The sequence below is a fragment of the Temnothorax nylanderi genome, unplaced genomic scaffold, assembly GCF_030848795.1.
Source record: "Temnothorax nylanderi isolate EJ_2023f unplaced genomic scaffold, tnyl_v1.0 TNYL_tig0138_pilon, whole genome shotgun sequence".
In the NCBI taxonomy this organism is placed as follows: Eukaryota; Metazoa; Arthropoda; class Insecta; order Hymenoptera; family Formicidae; genus Temnothorax; species Temnothorax nylanderi.
Window position 1 is genome coordinate 317,614 of NW_027249200.1, and position 18,689 is coordinate 336,302.

The 18,689-nt window shown below is 37.4% G+C and overlaps 1 protein-coding gene across 3 annotated transcripts in view; it reads right to left on the bottom strand.

Moving 5' to 3' along the window:
- Nucleotides 1-18,689, bottom strand: part of Nachralpha6 (nicotinic acetylcholine receptor alpha6) — a 226,232-nt gene that overhangs the window by 142,246 nt on the left and 65,297 nt on the right. For all 3 annotated transcript variants that reach the window (XM_071714289.1, XM_071714290.1, XM_071714288.1), the window contains exon 4: nucleotides 14,265-14,309. In XM_071714289.1, coding sequence (XP_071570390.1) covers nucleotides 14,265-14,309 — 45 coding nt within the window. The remainder of the gene's footprint in view (nucleotides 1-14,264; nucleotides 14,310-18,689) is intronic.

Genomic DNA, 18,689 nt, shown 5'->3' on the forward strand with positions numbered 1-18,689 from the left:
TGTGACTAATTCGGTTATCATCTGATATTCAGTATGTACACATATATGATACACATATAGCGACCAGGTGGCCTCTTTGTGGTTTCGGTCATGAGAGCTTCTCATGACATCAAGAACCTCAATTGCAGGCCTCGAATATAAGCGAAGTTAGGGTTATAAGCGCGCACACGCATGTGTTTCTTTCGGCAAAAGGGAGAGGCACGGATGAAGCCAGTCATGATTATATGTTATAATACGTAATTATTTTTTTAATTATTATATTCCCAAATCTTTATTATTAACCATCATCTCTCTCTCTCTCTTTTTGCATTCTATCCTAATAATGATAGAAAAGCACAGATTTTTTTGTATTTATCTATGCTGTGCAAGTGCATTCGAATTCGATAACGACTCGAATTATGTTAATGCGTCAAAGAGCTGAATGTCAATCAAGTTAATTGGAAGACATACATCAGTTGTACCTCATTATAATCACATGCATGCTTTGTTTATATCGATTCAATAATCCATAATCGTCACCGAATTTACGCTTTTCGTGCCTTCATATTAGCGCAAATGAGGAAGATCAAATGGGGTTTACCATTCTACGCATCGTATCTCACAGGTAAATCTATGCTAATGCCGACTGGAGTTGGAGGAAGATTATGATGGATGTTATGATACGTATGTGTTTCTGCGTATTTGCGTGCGTGTGTGTGCGGGGTACGCACTTCCAAGGATCAGGTCGATTCTGAGCGCGATATAGAGTCAAGCCGGGAGCTATAGGGTTAATGCGAGTGAGCGAATGCACTTTGCGGAGATTAGATAGATAGGAAGGATGCTATCCCGAGTAAACGTTGGTCCTTGTATGTATGTGTGTATGTGTATATATATATATATATATATATATATGTGTGGGTGTGTGTAGTTTTTCTCTCTCCAGACACGACGCAATCGCGGTGATACCGTGCCCAACGAACGTGATCATCATTAAACACTCTCGAACTTGAACTCGCATTTATCGCCGCGCGATTCGTTAAAGATGCATGCGAGCGTATACGTAAAGGGATTCATCGACGAGCTATGCCCGTTTGCGTATGTCCCATAAATTGGAATTGCTTTGTAGAAACACGCGCGGGCACGTGACAATGCCAGGCCATCGTTTTACGGCATCTCGCGTCGTAATGAACGGTTTTGTTGCGCCTATGTCGATACTTTCAATTTCCACATAATGACACGAGTGGCGAGCTGGTTTGAAAAAAAAAAATGAGAAGTAGTTGGATGGACATTTTATCGGGAAAAATGTAACGTTGTAAGTTTTTTTACTGCCCTCCAATTCCGCGCTATTTTCGAATGCCGAACGTTGCATCAGCGGAATGAAAAGCTATTATTGCACAGTGATGGCTTTTGTAGAACATATAATATATAACGGTACGAGAGATTAAATCCTATTTTATGTGTTTTTCAGTGACGCATGTCGATCGCTTTCGATATCAGAGAATAGATTCGATTATCCAGAATTGCCGTATGTTTTCGTTCCCGTGGAACTCCGCCGAGACATTGCTTGCTAGAAACATATAAATCAGCCGCGTTCGTCCTGTAAAAAACCTCGTGCACATTGTCTATAGTAGCTTTCAAAAGAAGAAAAAAATACTTGAAAAAGGTTAAACCTTTCTTTAGGGAATTTATGTTAAACTATTTATCCAAGTGCCGATTAACGGTTAATCTGTCCCGTAGAAATACAATACTGATTACACACCATAAGATAAACAACGGATGTACATGCTACACTCGTAAACTTCACCAAGTTGACTTGTAATATTTCAACAATAATTTTTTAATTATATTACGTGTAATATTTTGAGAGAGATGTGAACAAAATTTGAACATAAAAAGATATTTATGAGAGATTTGAACAAACATTGGATATGTGATGCAATAATAGAACTTATCTTTATAGTTAAAGATCACAAAAAATATAGGAAGCTTTCTATCGCGAAGCAAACTATTTGAATCTTCTTTTCATCTCATTGAAATTGAACATTAAGAAGCATTATAATCAAGTTCTCGCAAATAAAGCTCTACCTCAAATTTATCCAAGAGCAAGTAGAAACGTGATGAATATGGGAGACGTCCCACATGTAATCAACCGCGAGAAGTACGCGAAATTCACGTAGATACATGGCGTGTCCTCTGAAGACGCACGTTTAGTGTCTCTGCCAGGCTATAAACGTAATTCACCGGCGGTAGCAGTCGTTACAAAGAATCAAACGGAGTTACCCCTTGGTAAGCGAGTGATAAACGCATCTTTGCTGGTCGGCCGTGTATTATCGGTCTCCTCTGGGGCTGCTGAACGGCATCGTCGATCGTTAACCGATAGTCGGATAAATAGGCTCGCGTCGACATAAACATGCTCCTAGAGATCGGCTTTTCATTGTTGTTTGTCTAGCTACTCTAGCTTGTTGGATAGCACATAGTTCTTCCTATGTGTCGGCACGCGGGAGCGCACAGCGCCACGTTTATCGCAAAAACCGTGAATCTGCAGGATGATTTCGCGATCTTGTATTAATGGCAAATCAATGTCATCAAGTACTGACGTTCCTGACGAATATTCCTGTGTCATCGGATGAACATGGCTTGAAATATAACCAAAAATAACAATTTAATCTTTTATGTTCGGGATTGCTTCCATTAAAACTTTCATCAGCCAAAGAGAGTTACATCCGTTATTAAAAAAAATGGACGGTGCTATTAAAAAATAGTCGCTCGGTCGGGACTTTAATATTTCTGCCCGTCATTGTGTTTGCTTATTTGACAAGCTGGCAAGCAGCTCAGCTGTCCATCATTGTATTCACTCTTCTCTCCATATACTCGCCATACGTCGCGTCGTTGTGACGGCAGAAACGCCCTAAAAATTTTGTTCGCTCATTCGCAAATATTTTATTATTCATATCGCAGGAGAATATAAAATGTGTGCGTTTTCTAACGCCCATCTTTGGTCGTTACTCGTTACGAGCGTCGCGCGCACAATATTACATCTCGCGTTTGATGCATCGTGGCCGTTCCGCGTATCGTGATATAAAAACTTTCTGCCGTGCAATGAATCTACGAAATATGCAAATTTTTGTCCGAGCATAACGTTGTCCTATGTATATTTCATTTCCGCGCCAGAGAAACAGATGGTAATGCCGATGAGACGGCAATTTATATATCTCATTCGTAAAATATTTTTCGGATACGCAGCGATACTTTATTGAAAGTCGCGCCTTTACGCCGGACTTACTCCTGCCGTGGGATATAAAGGTACAACGAGGAATTATGTGCGTTATAAGTCGGACGCGAGGGGAATAAAGTTCTCAACAACAGCTATCGGCTGTCGAGAAGAATAGCGCGATAAACTGCGCCGGCGACACGTTAGACAAAAAAAAATTTTAAAAAATGAGATGTAATTTTAAATGAAAATATATATCGCGAGCAAATTTTTACGGTCGCATCTCCCGATGAAAAAGAGGACTCTGCAGGAACTAGAGACTCAGGAAACTGCAGTGAACTGATAAATAACCGCCATGCTACTTAAACTTTTGTGCTCCTGGAGCAACAGATTTGCATATCCGTTGAATTTGTATACCTCTACATGTGAATATGTATGAACTGTCTGCTGTATTTATTTCCTTGCGTATCAAATATACTCCAACCCACTTCATTTCGCGTATTATAATAATTAATTAAAAAGTTTTCACTATTGTTAATACTTTTTTAGTATCTCTTTCATATCGTGATGTGTATTTTACATACATTTTATTTCTTAATGTAAATGAGAATCAAGCTCACATTTGCAAAGCAATATGAAAAGGTCGTGGGCCAATAAACGAGCGAATATGAATGTTAAAGTGTTAAATAAATGATTTATTATCTTCTAACGAAGAAAAATTAACAAGTGAAGCGTTTCGACAGCCGTATGTCTTCATCAGCCGTATATAAAATCCCCAAATCGACCCCAAGCTATCGATCAAGCCTACTTAGAACTTGATCCGTTCACTCGTTACCGAGATCTCAACATCTCGAGTACTCGCAACCCGTCGCGTCGCGTAAAAGAGTCACGGTCGGTCTCGCTCCGCGTATACTTGGCGCGAGACACTACCGTGTCTCTTGATTAATAAAATACGCGGCTTAATAAAAACGGAGAATGAGTTGCTGATACGAACAATACAATAAATAAAAATAAAAAGTATAATAAATAAATAAAAATAACAAAGTAAATACGGAGATAAGTTATCATGCCATAAATAAGGTAAAAAAATAAGGAATGTAGTACAAAATGTACAAATTTTATTTCTTGTCTTCCAATTTAATGGCGAAATATTGTGAGGTAAACTAAGAGTAATCTATTATATATGTGTATGTATTTACCTTGAAAACCACAACTAATTGAGTACGACGACCACGACTAAGTCTCTTATTGTCGTTTTCATTTTCGTTCCCATTTTCTCAGAACATATAATACAAGCGCATCCCGGAATGGAATTCGAGACCTGCCTTAACAAAGATTACGGTATCGTCTATCTTTCTCGACTTTCCTCCGCTAATTGTCGGGCACACTGGAATTCACTGAGTACTCGCGCGGTAGCCAATCAAAAGTCCATCAAACGAACTTCCGACTTAATCACTTACGGAATGAGTTGACTGTCGAGGAGATCATCCTGTACCAGTCCTGCCGAGTGTCACCGCGACAATCGAGACAATCGAACACGAACAGTAGGCAAAATAATAGACGAAACAATTGGGCCGTTACAGCAAAATGGAATTTATGTGACAACCAAGCGATAAGGATTTCTGTTAAAACCTGTTGCTACGTTTGTCTCAACACAATCGCAACCGCCTTCCGTTTTCCACATATTTTCGATACCGCGCGATCTTGAAAATGAATTCAATATCCAGCTCACGCCCGCGCCTATCTACCTACCTACCTACCTACCTACCTACCTACCTATCTACCGCTTGATTTATATTCCAGAATCCGCCAAGCTTGTGTTTAATGCTCCGACGCCCACATCCGGAACGCTGCACCGCGAGATGCAGAGAAGAAAATAGGGGCTTTCCATTTTCTTTTTTCATCATCGATGTAATTCAAAATTTCTATCGTTATTTGCGAGCTACGATTTACATACAGGCCATAGGATTTGAGTCAGAAGGATAACACGTACGTTCTAAATAAGACTTTGACATTCTAGAGTCGAGTGGTCGACGTAATCGCTCATGCTTTGCACGACATGGTATTTCCACGAACAAGCGAAATAGTCGAACTCGCGTAGGTGTATCTCACAAAACGCGGGAGCAAGTCGTAAAAGCATTTGATTCCGTGGCGCTTTTACTTGGCGAGTCGCCATCGCGTAACGATACCTCGCGTAAGATACTTTGCGGGTGCTCGGCGAGAGTATAAATTGATGCTCAGTTATGACTTAGCAGTTTTCTCGCTGCCACGTTTTACCGCGGTAAAGGTAGATGAAGCAATTTCTTTTTCCTGATGGATTGAATCAGAATGATGCCGAAAGATCTTATCGTTGTTGCTTTCATAGCTACCGGCAGAGTACACGCAGGTAGCTCTTTTATATCTAGTAATTACGTGTATAGAAACTATTAAATGAAGCTCAAATAAAGCTAGCTAAGATGTTCGCATGATATTAATATGAGCTTTCCTATTAAAAAAAAAAAAAAAAAAAAAAAAAAACAAGAACATAAAATGAGAAGAGGATCGAATGAGGAAAGGAATGAATTGTACGTCATTTTAGCCAATGACGAGCAATTTCTGGCAATAGTAAAGAGCGAATCTTATTGATGGCACTGCAATTGAGAAGAGAGAAATATACCGTTGTACACTTTATCACGTCGCCAGTAAAACGGAAAGGAAGTACCGAGCGAGCGAGTGCTAGGCAAAATGCTGAGCTATCGTCTGTAACAGTGATTAATTGTCTGCGATTACGCGTAGCATTACGTGAGCGACGCAAGCTTAACGACAAACCATAACAGTGCAATATCGCGACACCCACGGCAAGCATACTTGATAATGCGACAACAGGACTGCGATGCCCGTTAACACGACATTAAAATTTATCGCCGGCTACGCGGAAATTGGCCAAGGGAATCGTTAGGTGGATTAATGTATCACCGTTGTGACACTCAACGATTCAAATGCCGTGAAAACCATTAACGCGCGCGAATTATTTCGCCTCGCAATAGGCAACGAGTGCGGGAATGTGTGGCTGTCCGGAAGCAACATATGTCCTCGTGAATACGAGTCGCGCGAATAAATCCCGTGTCAGATTATATGGAGTGTTCTGAGTTCCTAGCCGACCTCTCGTCTATGTATTCTTTAAGCAATTTCTTAGACCAGTTTGATTCACTCATTCAAGCAATTTAGTCTCTTTAGGAACAACTATTTGATTCAAATATCTTTTTCAAAACGCTGGTGAAATAATTAAATTAATCATTTAAAAAGTACATTATAATAGATTTTAGAAATTATTCGAGATTTACATCAAAGAATTGCCTTGTAGATCTATGTAGCTTTTATATTAATTTTATTCGCTGTACTTTAGCTCCAACCTTTTATATCCGTATTTCATCTGTCCACCACACGAATTCTTTATGACTTATAAATTGACGAAGATTCACAAAGTAAAGACTGACTATTAAGAACTGGTAAAATGTAGCGGTAAATCCTACCTTTTATCGTGTTCAAAGAATCGCCTTTTCCATTCTGACTTTCATTTTAAAATATATGTACATTCTATATGTATATGTACATATATATAAAAGTATATTATATGTATATAAATATATATATCTGTCAAGCTGTAGAGGAGCGCAAGATATAGTCTGATTCACCATGATAAATGGATCCAGGACTTTTACCGATTCCTTTCACGTCTTTCGCCGGAGGATCGCCATAATGCGATCGACGTCGTGTCTGCACCCGAGATTAAAAAGCTAAAATTACAATGCCGCGAGATAGCGGTTCCTGGATATTCCATTAATTTTCCTCCGCTTCTTTTATTATATTTTCCCGCGGCGATAAGAGTTAGACACCTCAGCACAGAGAACATTATTGTATATTTGTTTACTTTTTATGTTGAACAAGATACTACGTGCGAAAATTCGATCGGCGTTCGAATTTTCACTTTATGTGCACAGGCGAATTCAGCTTCCCGAATTAAATGAAAGTTCTAAGCCGAAACTCAGAAAAAATACAGCAATCAAAATTTGTTACATACATACATATAATCTGTTTCTTACTTATCGAATACTATTTTTAGGAGTGTGCATTCTCCTAGATGGATCATACCTCTCTATTTGAGTTCTATATATGACAGAGAGGAAAACCATCACATTTCAACTTTAAAACAGTTCTTTTATTCCGAGAATATTCTTTTGTGATTGTATACCTATCTATCTCCTATGTCCTATACAATCCATGAAGTGTAGGTGCGCAACAAGAGGTTTGTGAACCAAAATTGCTAGCTCTCGACACTGAATATCGAATGAACGCGGAGAAAAAGATGTCGGATGCCGACCGAGGTACAGGGCCCGATTGAAAGGGCAGAATGGAAGAGATATAATTATCGGTACTTTCGTGTGGTTCTCCCGAGGGTCGCTTTCAGGGTTTCCTCTCTTTTTTTTCCACTGAGTTGTCCGCAAGGGCATTTATCAAGATAAACTTTGATGCCGACCTACTGACAGTTGATTTACCGACTCCGAAATTGGATCTCGGAATGGAACTCGAATGGTCCATCAGAATCACGATCAAGAGATGTATGATAAGAACAGCGAAATTTGAGTGAATTTAAATAACTGACAGAATATATAAATTACAAATAAAATGTTATTTATCTGCTGTATGATGTATTCATCTCATCAGAAGGATAATAATCTAATATTGTTATCTAATTAATATTGTTATCACGGTGAAATCGTCAAAACGTCATTACCTGCATGTCTATCATGTAATTATGGAAATATTTAATTCTTGGCTAACAATGCTTGACTGCGCTTTTTGAGATAAACGGAGATAATAAAGATAAATTCAAGAAAATACCGACTAATGTAATAAAATATTACGCGAACAAGCTCGCTATCTCCGTCTTTGAACTGTAATCCAAGTCTTAATTTAATCTTACGAGCAACCCATTTCGTGTTCTCTTTCCTACTTTATCCTAATATATTATCTGGCTACTTCACTTTAAGAATTATCCGCTCAATTTTCTAAGTACCTCAGCTTGACTGTGGAGACAAAGAGGCGTGACCGCAATTTTCCTGGACTCGTTCGAGAATTGTCAACGGGCAATCGATATTGCTAATCAAACAACACAAATTATTCGAGATATCAATATAACATTGGAGCATAACTTATATAGACATAAGTAATAAAAATTTTAACGCATCAAAAATCCAACGACTCGTAGAAAACTTTATTTCAAATCGCCGTACATTGTGCTGCTATCATATGCAATAAAGATTACTCCGTATAAATACTCCGTATAAATACCCATATAAATTTACAATGTAAGTATAAAGTAGATAAATATTCAACGGATTAATTGCTCTTTCTCGCTACAAGCTGCAGACATAACTAGCTGCTTCTACGTTCTCGGTTACTCACAACGAAGCGGTTGATCTAAAATGCTAGCGCAACGAGAGGCATGATGTAGCGGTGACGTTCCTCGCGCTGAAACGTGAGTGTCGCGACAACGTTCTCGACTCCGTACATTTTAGTGCTGCTACATCGTGCCAACACGCGAGCGACATGTTCGTACGTGATGATGTTACGTGTGGCAGCCTCCTCGCTTCCTCTCTTGCCTTCCCATTTCGTCGGGCCTTCGTCGGCCCTTTGTGCTCGCACGCAAAGGCAACTGATATCGCCGTTGATCTCGTTCCCGGCGAGTCGAGGATGCGCATGCACGTGCAATTATTTGGACACTTTATCGCCGTGTCGCAACTACGTTATTCCCGGCAATCGAGGACGCCGCTTGGAATCCGAACTTGTATATCTCGGTCCGCCAAGAGCACGAAAAGTGCTCTTTCGTGTCTCTCGCCTAACTGTTTGCCCGCAAATGATACGAGCGGATATTGTATTCTAAAATTATCGTCACTTTTTTTCAGTTACGTATAATAGAGAAGATAGTGAAAAAATGATGAACTTGTTACATCATTATATTTTTAGAGAGAAATGTTTGAGGCGCTAGTAAGTAACATGAATCGAATTTTCAGTTGATTTTATGCAAGCTTTAGTTACAAAAAGTTTAATGTTATAAATCTATTAAGGCTCCTACTGGCTCGATTGCCAGGCCCGCGTTGACAGTATACACAGCGTCACATTTGGTAAAATTGTGAATTACAAGGCGTGAAAAATAAAGTTAAAAAACTAAATTATTCTTGCTTATATAGCGTCATTTTTCAATTTAGCGCAGCGTTTTCATATTTATGTTTAAAACAAATTAAAATATCATTAAAATATATCAAAGACTTCCATTTTGTTATAATTTAATATGTAATAGCAAATATTTATTTCAATTCGGCAGCTGTCAAATAGCTTGTTTTCGTCCTCGATTTATGGGCACAATTCGACATATGTGAGTTATTTATTGATTACCCACACAAAAAAGAAGTTTTCGGTATATTTTATAAGTCTGTTCTATCGATTACAAACGCTATTTTTTATTGGAAAAGATTTTTATTTTAATGTCCGTTGCAAGAATTTTCATGATATATTTTCTCGCTTCTTGACGTCATCAATTCAAGATGGCTGCAGTTAGTGAATTATCTTAAGGTAAAACATTAAGCGACTCGTTAATTAAATTTGGAATTAAATTAATTTATATGTCATAAATTGGGCTAACGTGACAAACCGACGTAAGAATTTTTTTAAAAAGTCTATTATGCTAAGAAATGTCTACTTTATTACAGTCGACATGTTCGTTCCTCATGTAGATTTGGGACGTCGATTAATATTACCTCGATCCATACGCTGCTCCGATATGAATTCGCGAGTAAAGTGCATTATATTATTAACCTATCCTCGAAACCGCAGCTGCGTATCGGCTATCTGTCAATAAATTATTCAACAAACTGAAAGAGTCCGGCTTGATAAATAACAAATTTTATAAGAGTGCTACTTGCAACATCACGTTTTCTTGCGTGTTTGTGAACACATATTGAGATAGCGACTTAGCGAAGCTAAACGATGGTACTCAGAAATAGATCATACATGCATATGTGTATGTATGTGTGTATATATTTTGCTTATTTTCCTAATATATAAAAGATGCTGTCATTACATATTCACGTTCATCAGCAGTAATAGCGAAGTAACGTCTATCGCATAGCCATTAAATACGTAAATGTGCTGTCATAATGTATATCAAGCTGCTGCCAAGTACTGCTCTAAAATTCCATTTTTACCTCAGTAAATTTGAAAGTTTTGATTGACTATTTTGAAGGTGGTTTATGCGGTAAGTAATAGCTCCGTCTTAACTGATGGAATGAGGATGAATCCTTCATTTCAACTTAAGCTTTAACAACACCATTTTGAAATTCGTATTGTCTTTCTACCCTTTCTACTGAACATATCTCGTATTGCCGCATTTAAAGATGATGAAAATTCTAATTAGAATTGGTATTATGAATTTATTCCATATATAAAGATGTATCTATAAAATTAAGAGAATCAAGATACAACGTTGAGAGCTTCGGCGCTAATGAATTGAGGATGAAGCGTCCTTTATGGGCACTCTCCTCTCTCTTTCTCTCTCTTTTTGCTCAATATTACCAAGAAGAATCTAGCAGCTGTCTATGATTTTTTCAACTGTTCTTTTTAGCAGCAGAATAATTTGAGCAAAAAAGCAATATCATAAAAAAGATACAATTGGACTCTATACGAATAAAAGAAGGAAGAAAAAGAGTAAAGGACAAAATAAAAAAAAGAAGAAGATGTAAGATTTATCAAAGTGGAAGCACACAAGAGGTGGAAGAGAGACGTTTCTCTTCATCAGAAATCAATTCCTTAAAGACAATAAAGTGGCTATAAACTCAAAGGATAATATCGACACTACGTGATATATGAACAGGATAAGAATTATAGCGACGGGGGAGACACTGAAGCGCCCCGTTGATATCATAAAATCTCAAATTAATTACAGTCAGGATGTGTACTGGCTTTTTCAGGAGCCATGAACGAAACTCGTGAAAAGCTTGCAATGAAAAAGTCCAGCCGGATTATCTCGCGTCCATAGACGCTGAACGCAAACAGAGTAAATAATTAATCACCTCCCCTTGGGGTCGGCCGCCCGGTGCTGGTCGCTCGCTACTGTTTGGGGTTCTGGCACCATTGCTCGGCAATGGTTGCTTGGAACCTCTTTGTGGCGGTCGGCGCCGGTTGGTCGTCCCCCGGGCGTCCCCTTGGGCCCTGGGGCGGATCTGTCATCTGTCTTCGATCTTTGTTTTTTGTTGTTCTCTATCCTTGTGGTAGAGAGTAGCATTCATTGTTTCTTACCGCTTTGGGGCGGTTTGGGGTGCGGGACCTGGGTTGGGTCCCAATATCATGGTGGTGGGTATTCCCTTGTTTCTAGCGAGTTTTAACTTCGCGTTTTGATTATCGTGGAACTTCCTCTCCGGATAGAGGAAGGTCCTGTACGTCTTGTTCGTGCACGTCCATGTGGTTCGTGTACGATCTGTTATGGGGGGGGGGGGGGCGTGGACTCTTTCGGATGAACGGTCTCGCAGCCGATGAAGAGAGCCCTCAGTGATATGACTGCCCGCGGCCATTATCATGAGGGCTCTCTGAGGCGGTCGAACGCCGGCACCGCGTACCCTAGATGTTCGAAGGCATGAGACCTTCACTCATTGGTGTCGCGTGTTGGTCTTCGACTAGGGATCGTTCCTTTTCGGGGGATGAAGCACCCTCCCTCCCTGTCGACCTATCGTGTGTTATTGTTTTCGTAATTACGTATTTCCTAGCGCTTCGGCGTGTGGACTGTCCCGTCATATGATGTTATTCCTCTGGTCTTCCGTGTGACGTGACTATGGTCCCTTGTGCTGATTGTTCTGGAAGAGGTTTTTTAGTGGGTGCAAGCCCCACATACCCTGACAGCCGGGGTCAGGAATGCGCGAGGCATTTTTCCTCTCCCAACGTGAACAAAAAAAAACATAATAATTAATCACCGTCCGCCAACCGCATAAAAGATAATTTACTTGCAGGCAGGCGGTTTGACGCATCAGCGCGACCAAATGCTGCGGTAAAAAAAAAAGAGATGATAACTAGAATACATTTAAATATATCACGTATTCCCAATAGATTCACCAAACTTTAGCTTTTCAAAGACTCGACTGTGACATATATCACACAAACAGTTCGTGTTATTCTCTTCGGTTTTATTCCCTTATGCACGATCGATGATGTTAAGACAAGGAGTAGCATTCGACATGCCTATCCTCTCGCTGCCAAGGGAAACGAGTATAGAAGAAAGGAGGAAAGCGAAGGAAGGGAAAAATAGTAAGGTTTCTGGAGAACGCGGTTCCAGAGTGCATCTTTCTGCCGTTTCGATTTTCTCGAACTCATCCCTGTCGCGTCCTAACCTACAGCCTCCTTCTTTTACCCGTCTATTCTCACGCTCTTATTCCCGTGCTGTGCTCTTACCTTCTTTTTTTGTACCCGAGGGAAACACGGAGCACCTTCTTAGGGAGATAAAGAAGAAACGGTTGTCTGGATGTTCGTCTAAGGAAGCAGTCGATGCACAAGGAGACGAACCGACAATGCCGCGTTCTCGCGTTTCTGATCTACTGATTGCTCGCTCACGCGATCCGATCGATAATATAACGAAAAAATTTGAGAATCTGTTTCATCAGTCTGTAGTATACGAGTTATTTATGCGTAAAAGCGACGTGGGTCGACACCTGTTAAATATTAATTTTAAACTAATATCTTAAATAACATTTTGTTATTTTCAATTACCATGTATGTCAAAATTTATTATTTTAACTCAAAATAGTATCATTTTAACTCCGTTGAGATTTAGTTAAATTAACATTGTTTTAGTTAAATTAAAGACATTGGTAATGTATATATGAGTAGGAGCAATGGCGACTTATAAGACTGGTTAAAAATGACTCAAATTGAGTATAATTTGACACTACGAATTTAACAGTGAAGTCTTCAACTGTCGTAGATTTAATCTTATAAGTAAAGATTCTTCCGTTTGCACATAGTCTGTAATAAATATGAATAAAATAGTAATGTTGAGACTATTATAACGCAATTTTTTGCGCTTTATATTAGACATAAAATCTTACTAAAGTTACACTGTTAAATGTTAAATAACATTTTGTTATTTTTAATTATCATGTATGTCAAAATTTATTATTTTAACTCAAAATAGTTTTAACTCCGTTGAGATTTAGTTAAATTAACATTGTTTTAGTTAAATTAAAGACATTGGTAATGTATGAGTAGGAGCAATGGCGACTTATAAGACTGGTTAAAAATGACTCAAATTGAGTATAATTTGACCCTACGAATTTAACAGTGTATAGTTAGATTATTTAATATTAATGTGTTAGAATTAAAATTAAACTTTAAAACATTAATTTTTTTAAGAACTTTAAAATGATAAATTGTAGTTGCGAATAAACACATAACGAAAAAATTCAACTAGATTTTTCCAATTTGACTCACAATTAATATAAACAAAATAAAACTTTTCTACACAAATATCTGACGGAATCGCCTAATTAAATCTCTCTGAAAAAATCCGTTGCAGAAACAAGAACTTTCCTGATTTCTCGTGTTGTATGCGAGTTGTATTTCGATCATAATTATTGGATATAACTAGATACATCCACTCAAATTTTTACGGTATTTTTTCTTCTCTCATGCTGTTTTCGTCTCGTCATGCGCGCTGCGACGGCAGATGTATTTTTTATCATGCGATATTACAACGCATCCTCGTAAATGGGAAGACCGCAGGCGATGGAAAAGTAACTGATGTAGTTATTGATTTTCTGTTAACTGGCTATTTCGCCGAGAGAATTACCGCGAACGCATTTTCAACGTGTCATTTGCTCCAACGTAACATGGAGCTGTGAGAAGGTGCTACAGAAGAATCTGTGCACGTAACTGCATATAGTTATCGTTTACGTAACTACATATATATTCACATACATTTAGTTATGTAATTAAGGAAACGTATCTTTTCCAAAAGCTTATAAGAGATAAAAAAAAACTTGATTTTACTCACCAACTTCAGCCACGCGTTGGTCGTAAGTATTTGGTTCTTTTCATCCTGTAAAAAGCACAAAACAATGTTATTTTATATAAATATTGTAAAAATTACACATATTGTGCGCCATGTTATATATAATTACAATTATAATTAAAATATGTAACAAACTTCAAGGTACTTTAAGGTATTTTTCTTTGTATATAGCTATATATTAAACTCTTAATGACTTCTGCCTTCTGCTTCAGTTGTAATTAAGAATAGTAGATTGTACATAATTTTATTTCTCTTTGTTATAATATTTATCCTTCTAATTTACGATTTGTTCGCCCATTTTTGTTAGAGAAAATATAATTAACTTTTTACGTATGAAATATTTTATAATTGTTTTAAATCTACCTGCTAATAATTACGTTTGTTACATTGCTTCATTTTCTTATTTGTTTCCAGAACATTATTGTCCTCTAGTACAAACGATTTGTTCAAAGATGATGCTATTGACGTTGTCGACATATATATCTTCGAATATAGCTCATATCTTCATATACCTATCTCATTCACGTTGACGCGCAAACTCAGTCATACGTTTCACTCGATACGAGCAAACAGCACACGCATATGGCAATTATTTATTCACAAAATGAGTTGGACGTGCGATTTAACTTCACTAGTGGCACTAGTGCGCTCGATAACGCATATTGTGCCTGTAAAAAAACTTTTAAAAGACAAAGAAAGTTTGACCAATGTCCATATTGTATTTAATGCAAAATTTTAGAATAATAAATCAAATCGACATATGACTATTGTAATTTTGTGTTAGATATGTAACATAATTAGAAATAGTCGTAATTGAATCGAAAATTATTAATCATTAAACAGAGAGAAATTAAAATTGAAATTGTAATTGTAATATATCTCATTTATTATATACGCGCAATGGTTTTTTGCCGCGAGAAACCCTGCAATTGCTTTATTTGGCCAGATTGCGTATAAAATTTGTGTCACTAAATCTGAAGAATTGTAACAAAAAGAATAGTAACGACAGGAAAATGCGATTCAATCGTAAGAAACTCTGCTTGCAAAAAGATAACCAATAACCGTGAATTGCTGGCTGCAAATTTTCTCTCTGCAAACGACGGTTTCGACCGAGTCGACCGAACAGAATCGTCCTTTCATGCCATGTTATCGAGAGTTTCAAAGTGATTTACCAAACAAAATCGTGTTTTCGGCATCGTTGCCGATAAACAAACTTCATATTATATCATAGGCAGTCATATTAATTGAATTCGTTACTTGCCGAACGCATTTCACGCTGATTCACGATGTAAAACGAGAATAAATCGGCGAGTAGTTTTTGGGAAGATCAAGAAGCACGAGTGAGCACTAAATATTTTCTGTTTGATAATCTTCTCTCGCAAAAACGTGTGACGTCGAATGAAAAAGAAGGATACGCTTATGAGTCGTGGGATTATAATAAACGTGTTCTTTGCATTGTCTGTTAATTTAATCAAAATCTACTACAATATATTCAGTTATAGTAATTTATATAGGTATTTTGTCGTTTATACTGTACAATCTCGAGTAATTATAAACGTCACATTGCAAAATTTAATTTTAAAAAAATTAATTTAAATAGTTGGAAACCAAGAATTATGCAAAAAAGTGTAATTTTAAATTGCAATTTTCTTCTTAAATGATTTAAAATAATATTTAATCAAGTTTCCATCATTAAATTGTACTTGAAAAATACATGGTTTCAGCGAAACATAAACATTTTATTTTATACCGTCAAAATTATATTTTGCATTTAATATAAAATTTCAATCTAAAAAGTGTAATATTTGTAACTTAAAATAGCTTTTAATTTATTTATATTGTTCTGATTTATGAAAGAAGCTAAAGGATGTATATGTAAGATAAACTTTTAATAAAAGCTCAATAAGTAAAGTCAAAAGAAAATAATTACAAGTTTTTGTCGAATTTCTTTCTTATTTTCTCGTTGTGCAGTATGAAATGTAATAGTGAGGATTTTGCGTGACAAAGATACCGGTCGTACGACCCAGACATTTCTCTCGTAGTCACGTCTTTTCGCGGCGCACTTCCGCTTCCGCTACGCCAACGTTCTTTATGTATGAGTAACACGGACGCGTTTTGTCACGACTGGCTCATTGGCGCGACGTAATTGCACCTTGCGACAAAGACTAAAAACTTACGGCATAGTGCAATGTTCATCACTCGTAGTGTCGGACTGGGTAAAGGCGAACGAAATTACGAGTGATGCTACAAATTAATTTCTGTTGCATCGTGAATCATGAGATATCGCGAGTTGATATCAACGAAGTTATTGCGATATTTCTAGTTTTCAAATAGACGCTATAAATAGATAAAAATTGATTTTCTTTTTTACGAGCAAAATGAAAGTGAAATTTTCAGACCAGAATAATTTTTCTAGGGTGTTTATAAATTCTTCAGTTTTTTTCGTAACAGACAGTGTGCCACTCAGTTGGGTAACGTTATATGCGTTATTGCGTTACAAACTGTCGACACGATACAACAATCTATCAAACTTGCTGAGCTCAGCTCAAAACGAAATCCGGCAAACGGAATGAATAAAAAAGTGCGAATTTTATGGCTCGCTCTCCCGTCTGAAATGATGCGAAATTGGCATACCGATTCCGCGTGACGTCGAGATTATTCGACAGACCTTGCGGAGATACACAAAATACGCGCGATTTCTGATCGATGAAAGGCAAGAGTTTCATTTCGCGGCCGACAATGGCGGTAACAATGAATACTGCATTTCTTTCATTCTGCAGTGAATGAAATGTATTACGAATTGAATTTCCATTGATTTCATTCGATAGGAACGATCCACGAAGAAAGTCCGGATAAAATCACGTATCGTCACACAAATTTATCCGCAGAGACGCGAGAAGTCTTAATTAAGGACGAGCGATTAATCATGATAATTAACGTCATCAGGCGCTGACAAAGTGCATAAACATTCAAGCGGAAAGGTGCGACCGTTTCGAATCAGGAGTCTCTGCAATATACGCTATGATTAATCGACGGAACATGTCGCGTGACGCAAAAAGTTCACGATGCATGTATTTTGACCGCATAATGCACAAGTTCTATTTGTGCGTTTTATAAGCAAAACCTTGAATCTCGTCGTTAATAAATAATTTACAGTCGCTATAATTTCTGTTTTGTATTTTCTTGCGTTTTGAAGAAGAAAGCACGAAAACAATAAGTTTGTATTATGCCTTTATACCATTTTTCATTATTTTCATTTATAAGGCGTATAATTTACGAACTTTATGGAAAATAACATATCACATTTTGTTGACAGCAGTAGGCGGAAAAACAGTGAAAATATCTTTTTCAGCTGTGAGACATATGTGTTTCGTTCCGCGTTCGATTGCAGCAATCAAACAAACGGTGAATCAAACAGTAGCGCGACTCAACGTTACATCGGCCACGAGAAGTAGAAAAAGTGGCGACTAAGCGCGATCAAATGTTTACGACCTACCATGAAACATAAAAAGTTTATAGCACGCTGAAGAACTTGAAAATGGAATTAAGAAAAGCGTGATCATTGCTTGCAACATTATATCGGTGCGTAGTGTTGAAAAAAATAATAAAAATCGCGCGATATATGACATACATAGTACATATCATAAACAGAACACATGTGCATTTATAGATCGAATGATGAGACAGTTAAGATTCTTTAGAGAGTTAATATTCTTCGTAAATGATAGTGTTGTTTCGCGAGACTTTTCAGCTACCTAAAAATGTGATTATGGTTTCACGTTACGACTTCACGAATGTCGAAAGTTTTGTTGATCTTGTTTCACCACCGTGTTCTCTGCTTTACCCAACATACGGAATCAGGTTCCTGCCATTATGAACTTTTCTATGTGACCAATTAAAGAAACGCCGCTTTTACGAAAGCTCTCGCCTTCCAATTTCGACATCAAATAAAAGTTTAAATTTAAGGTTAAATGTATTAACGAAGAACTTCTTCGACTGTGATGCTCTCGTATTTAGATTACATAAAGTACCGTTTTAATAAAAATTTGACAGATTAAATATATATATATATATATATATATAGCCGAATCAATTTTTAAATTAAAAATAATTGTGTACTATACTACCCCCCAAATCGACCCCAAACTATCGATCAAGCCTATTTAGAACTTGATCCGTTCACTCGTTATCGAGGTCTCAACATCTCGAGTACTCGCAAATCGTCGCGTCGCGTAAAAGAGTCACGGTCGGTCTCGCTCCGCGTGTACTTGGCGCGAGACACTACCGTGTCTCTTGATATTGTATAATAATTCTGAAAATAATTTTAACGGTGGAATTTGTAAAAAGAAACAGTTATTTAAATAATATTAATACCATATGTGTTTCAATTGTAAAATATCAAACGAC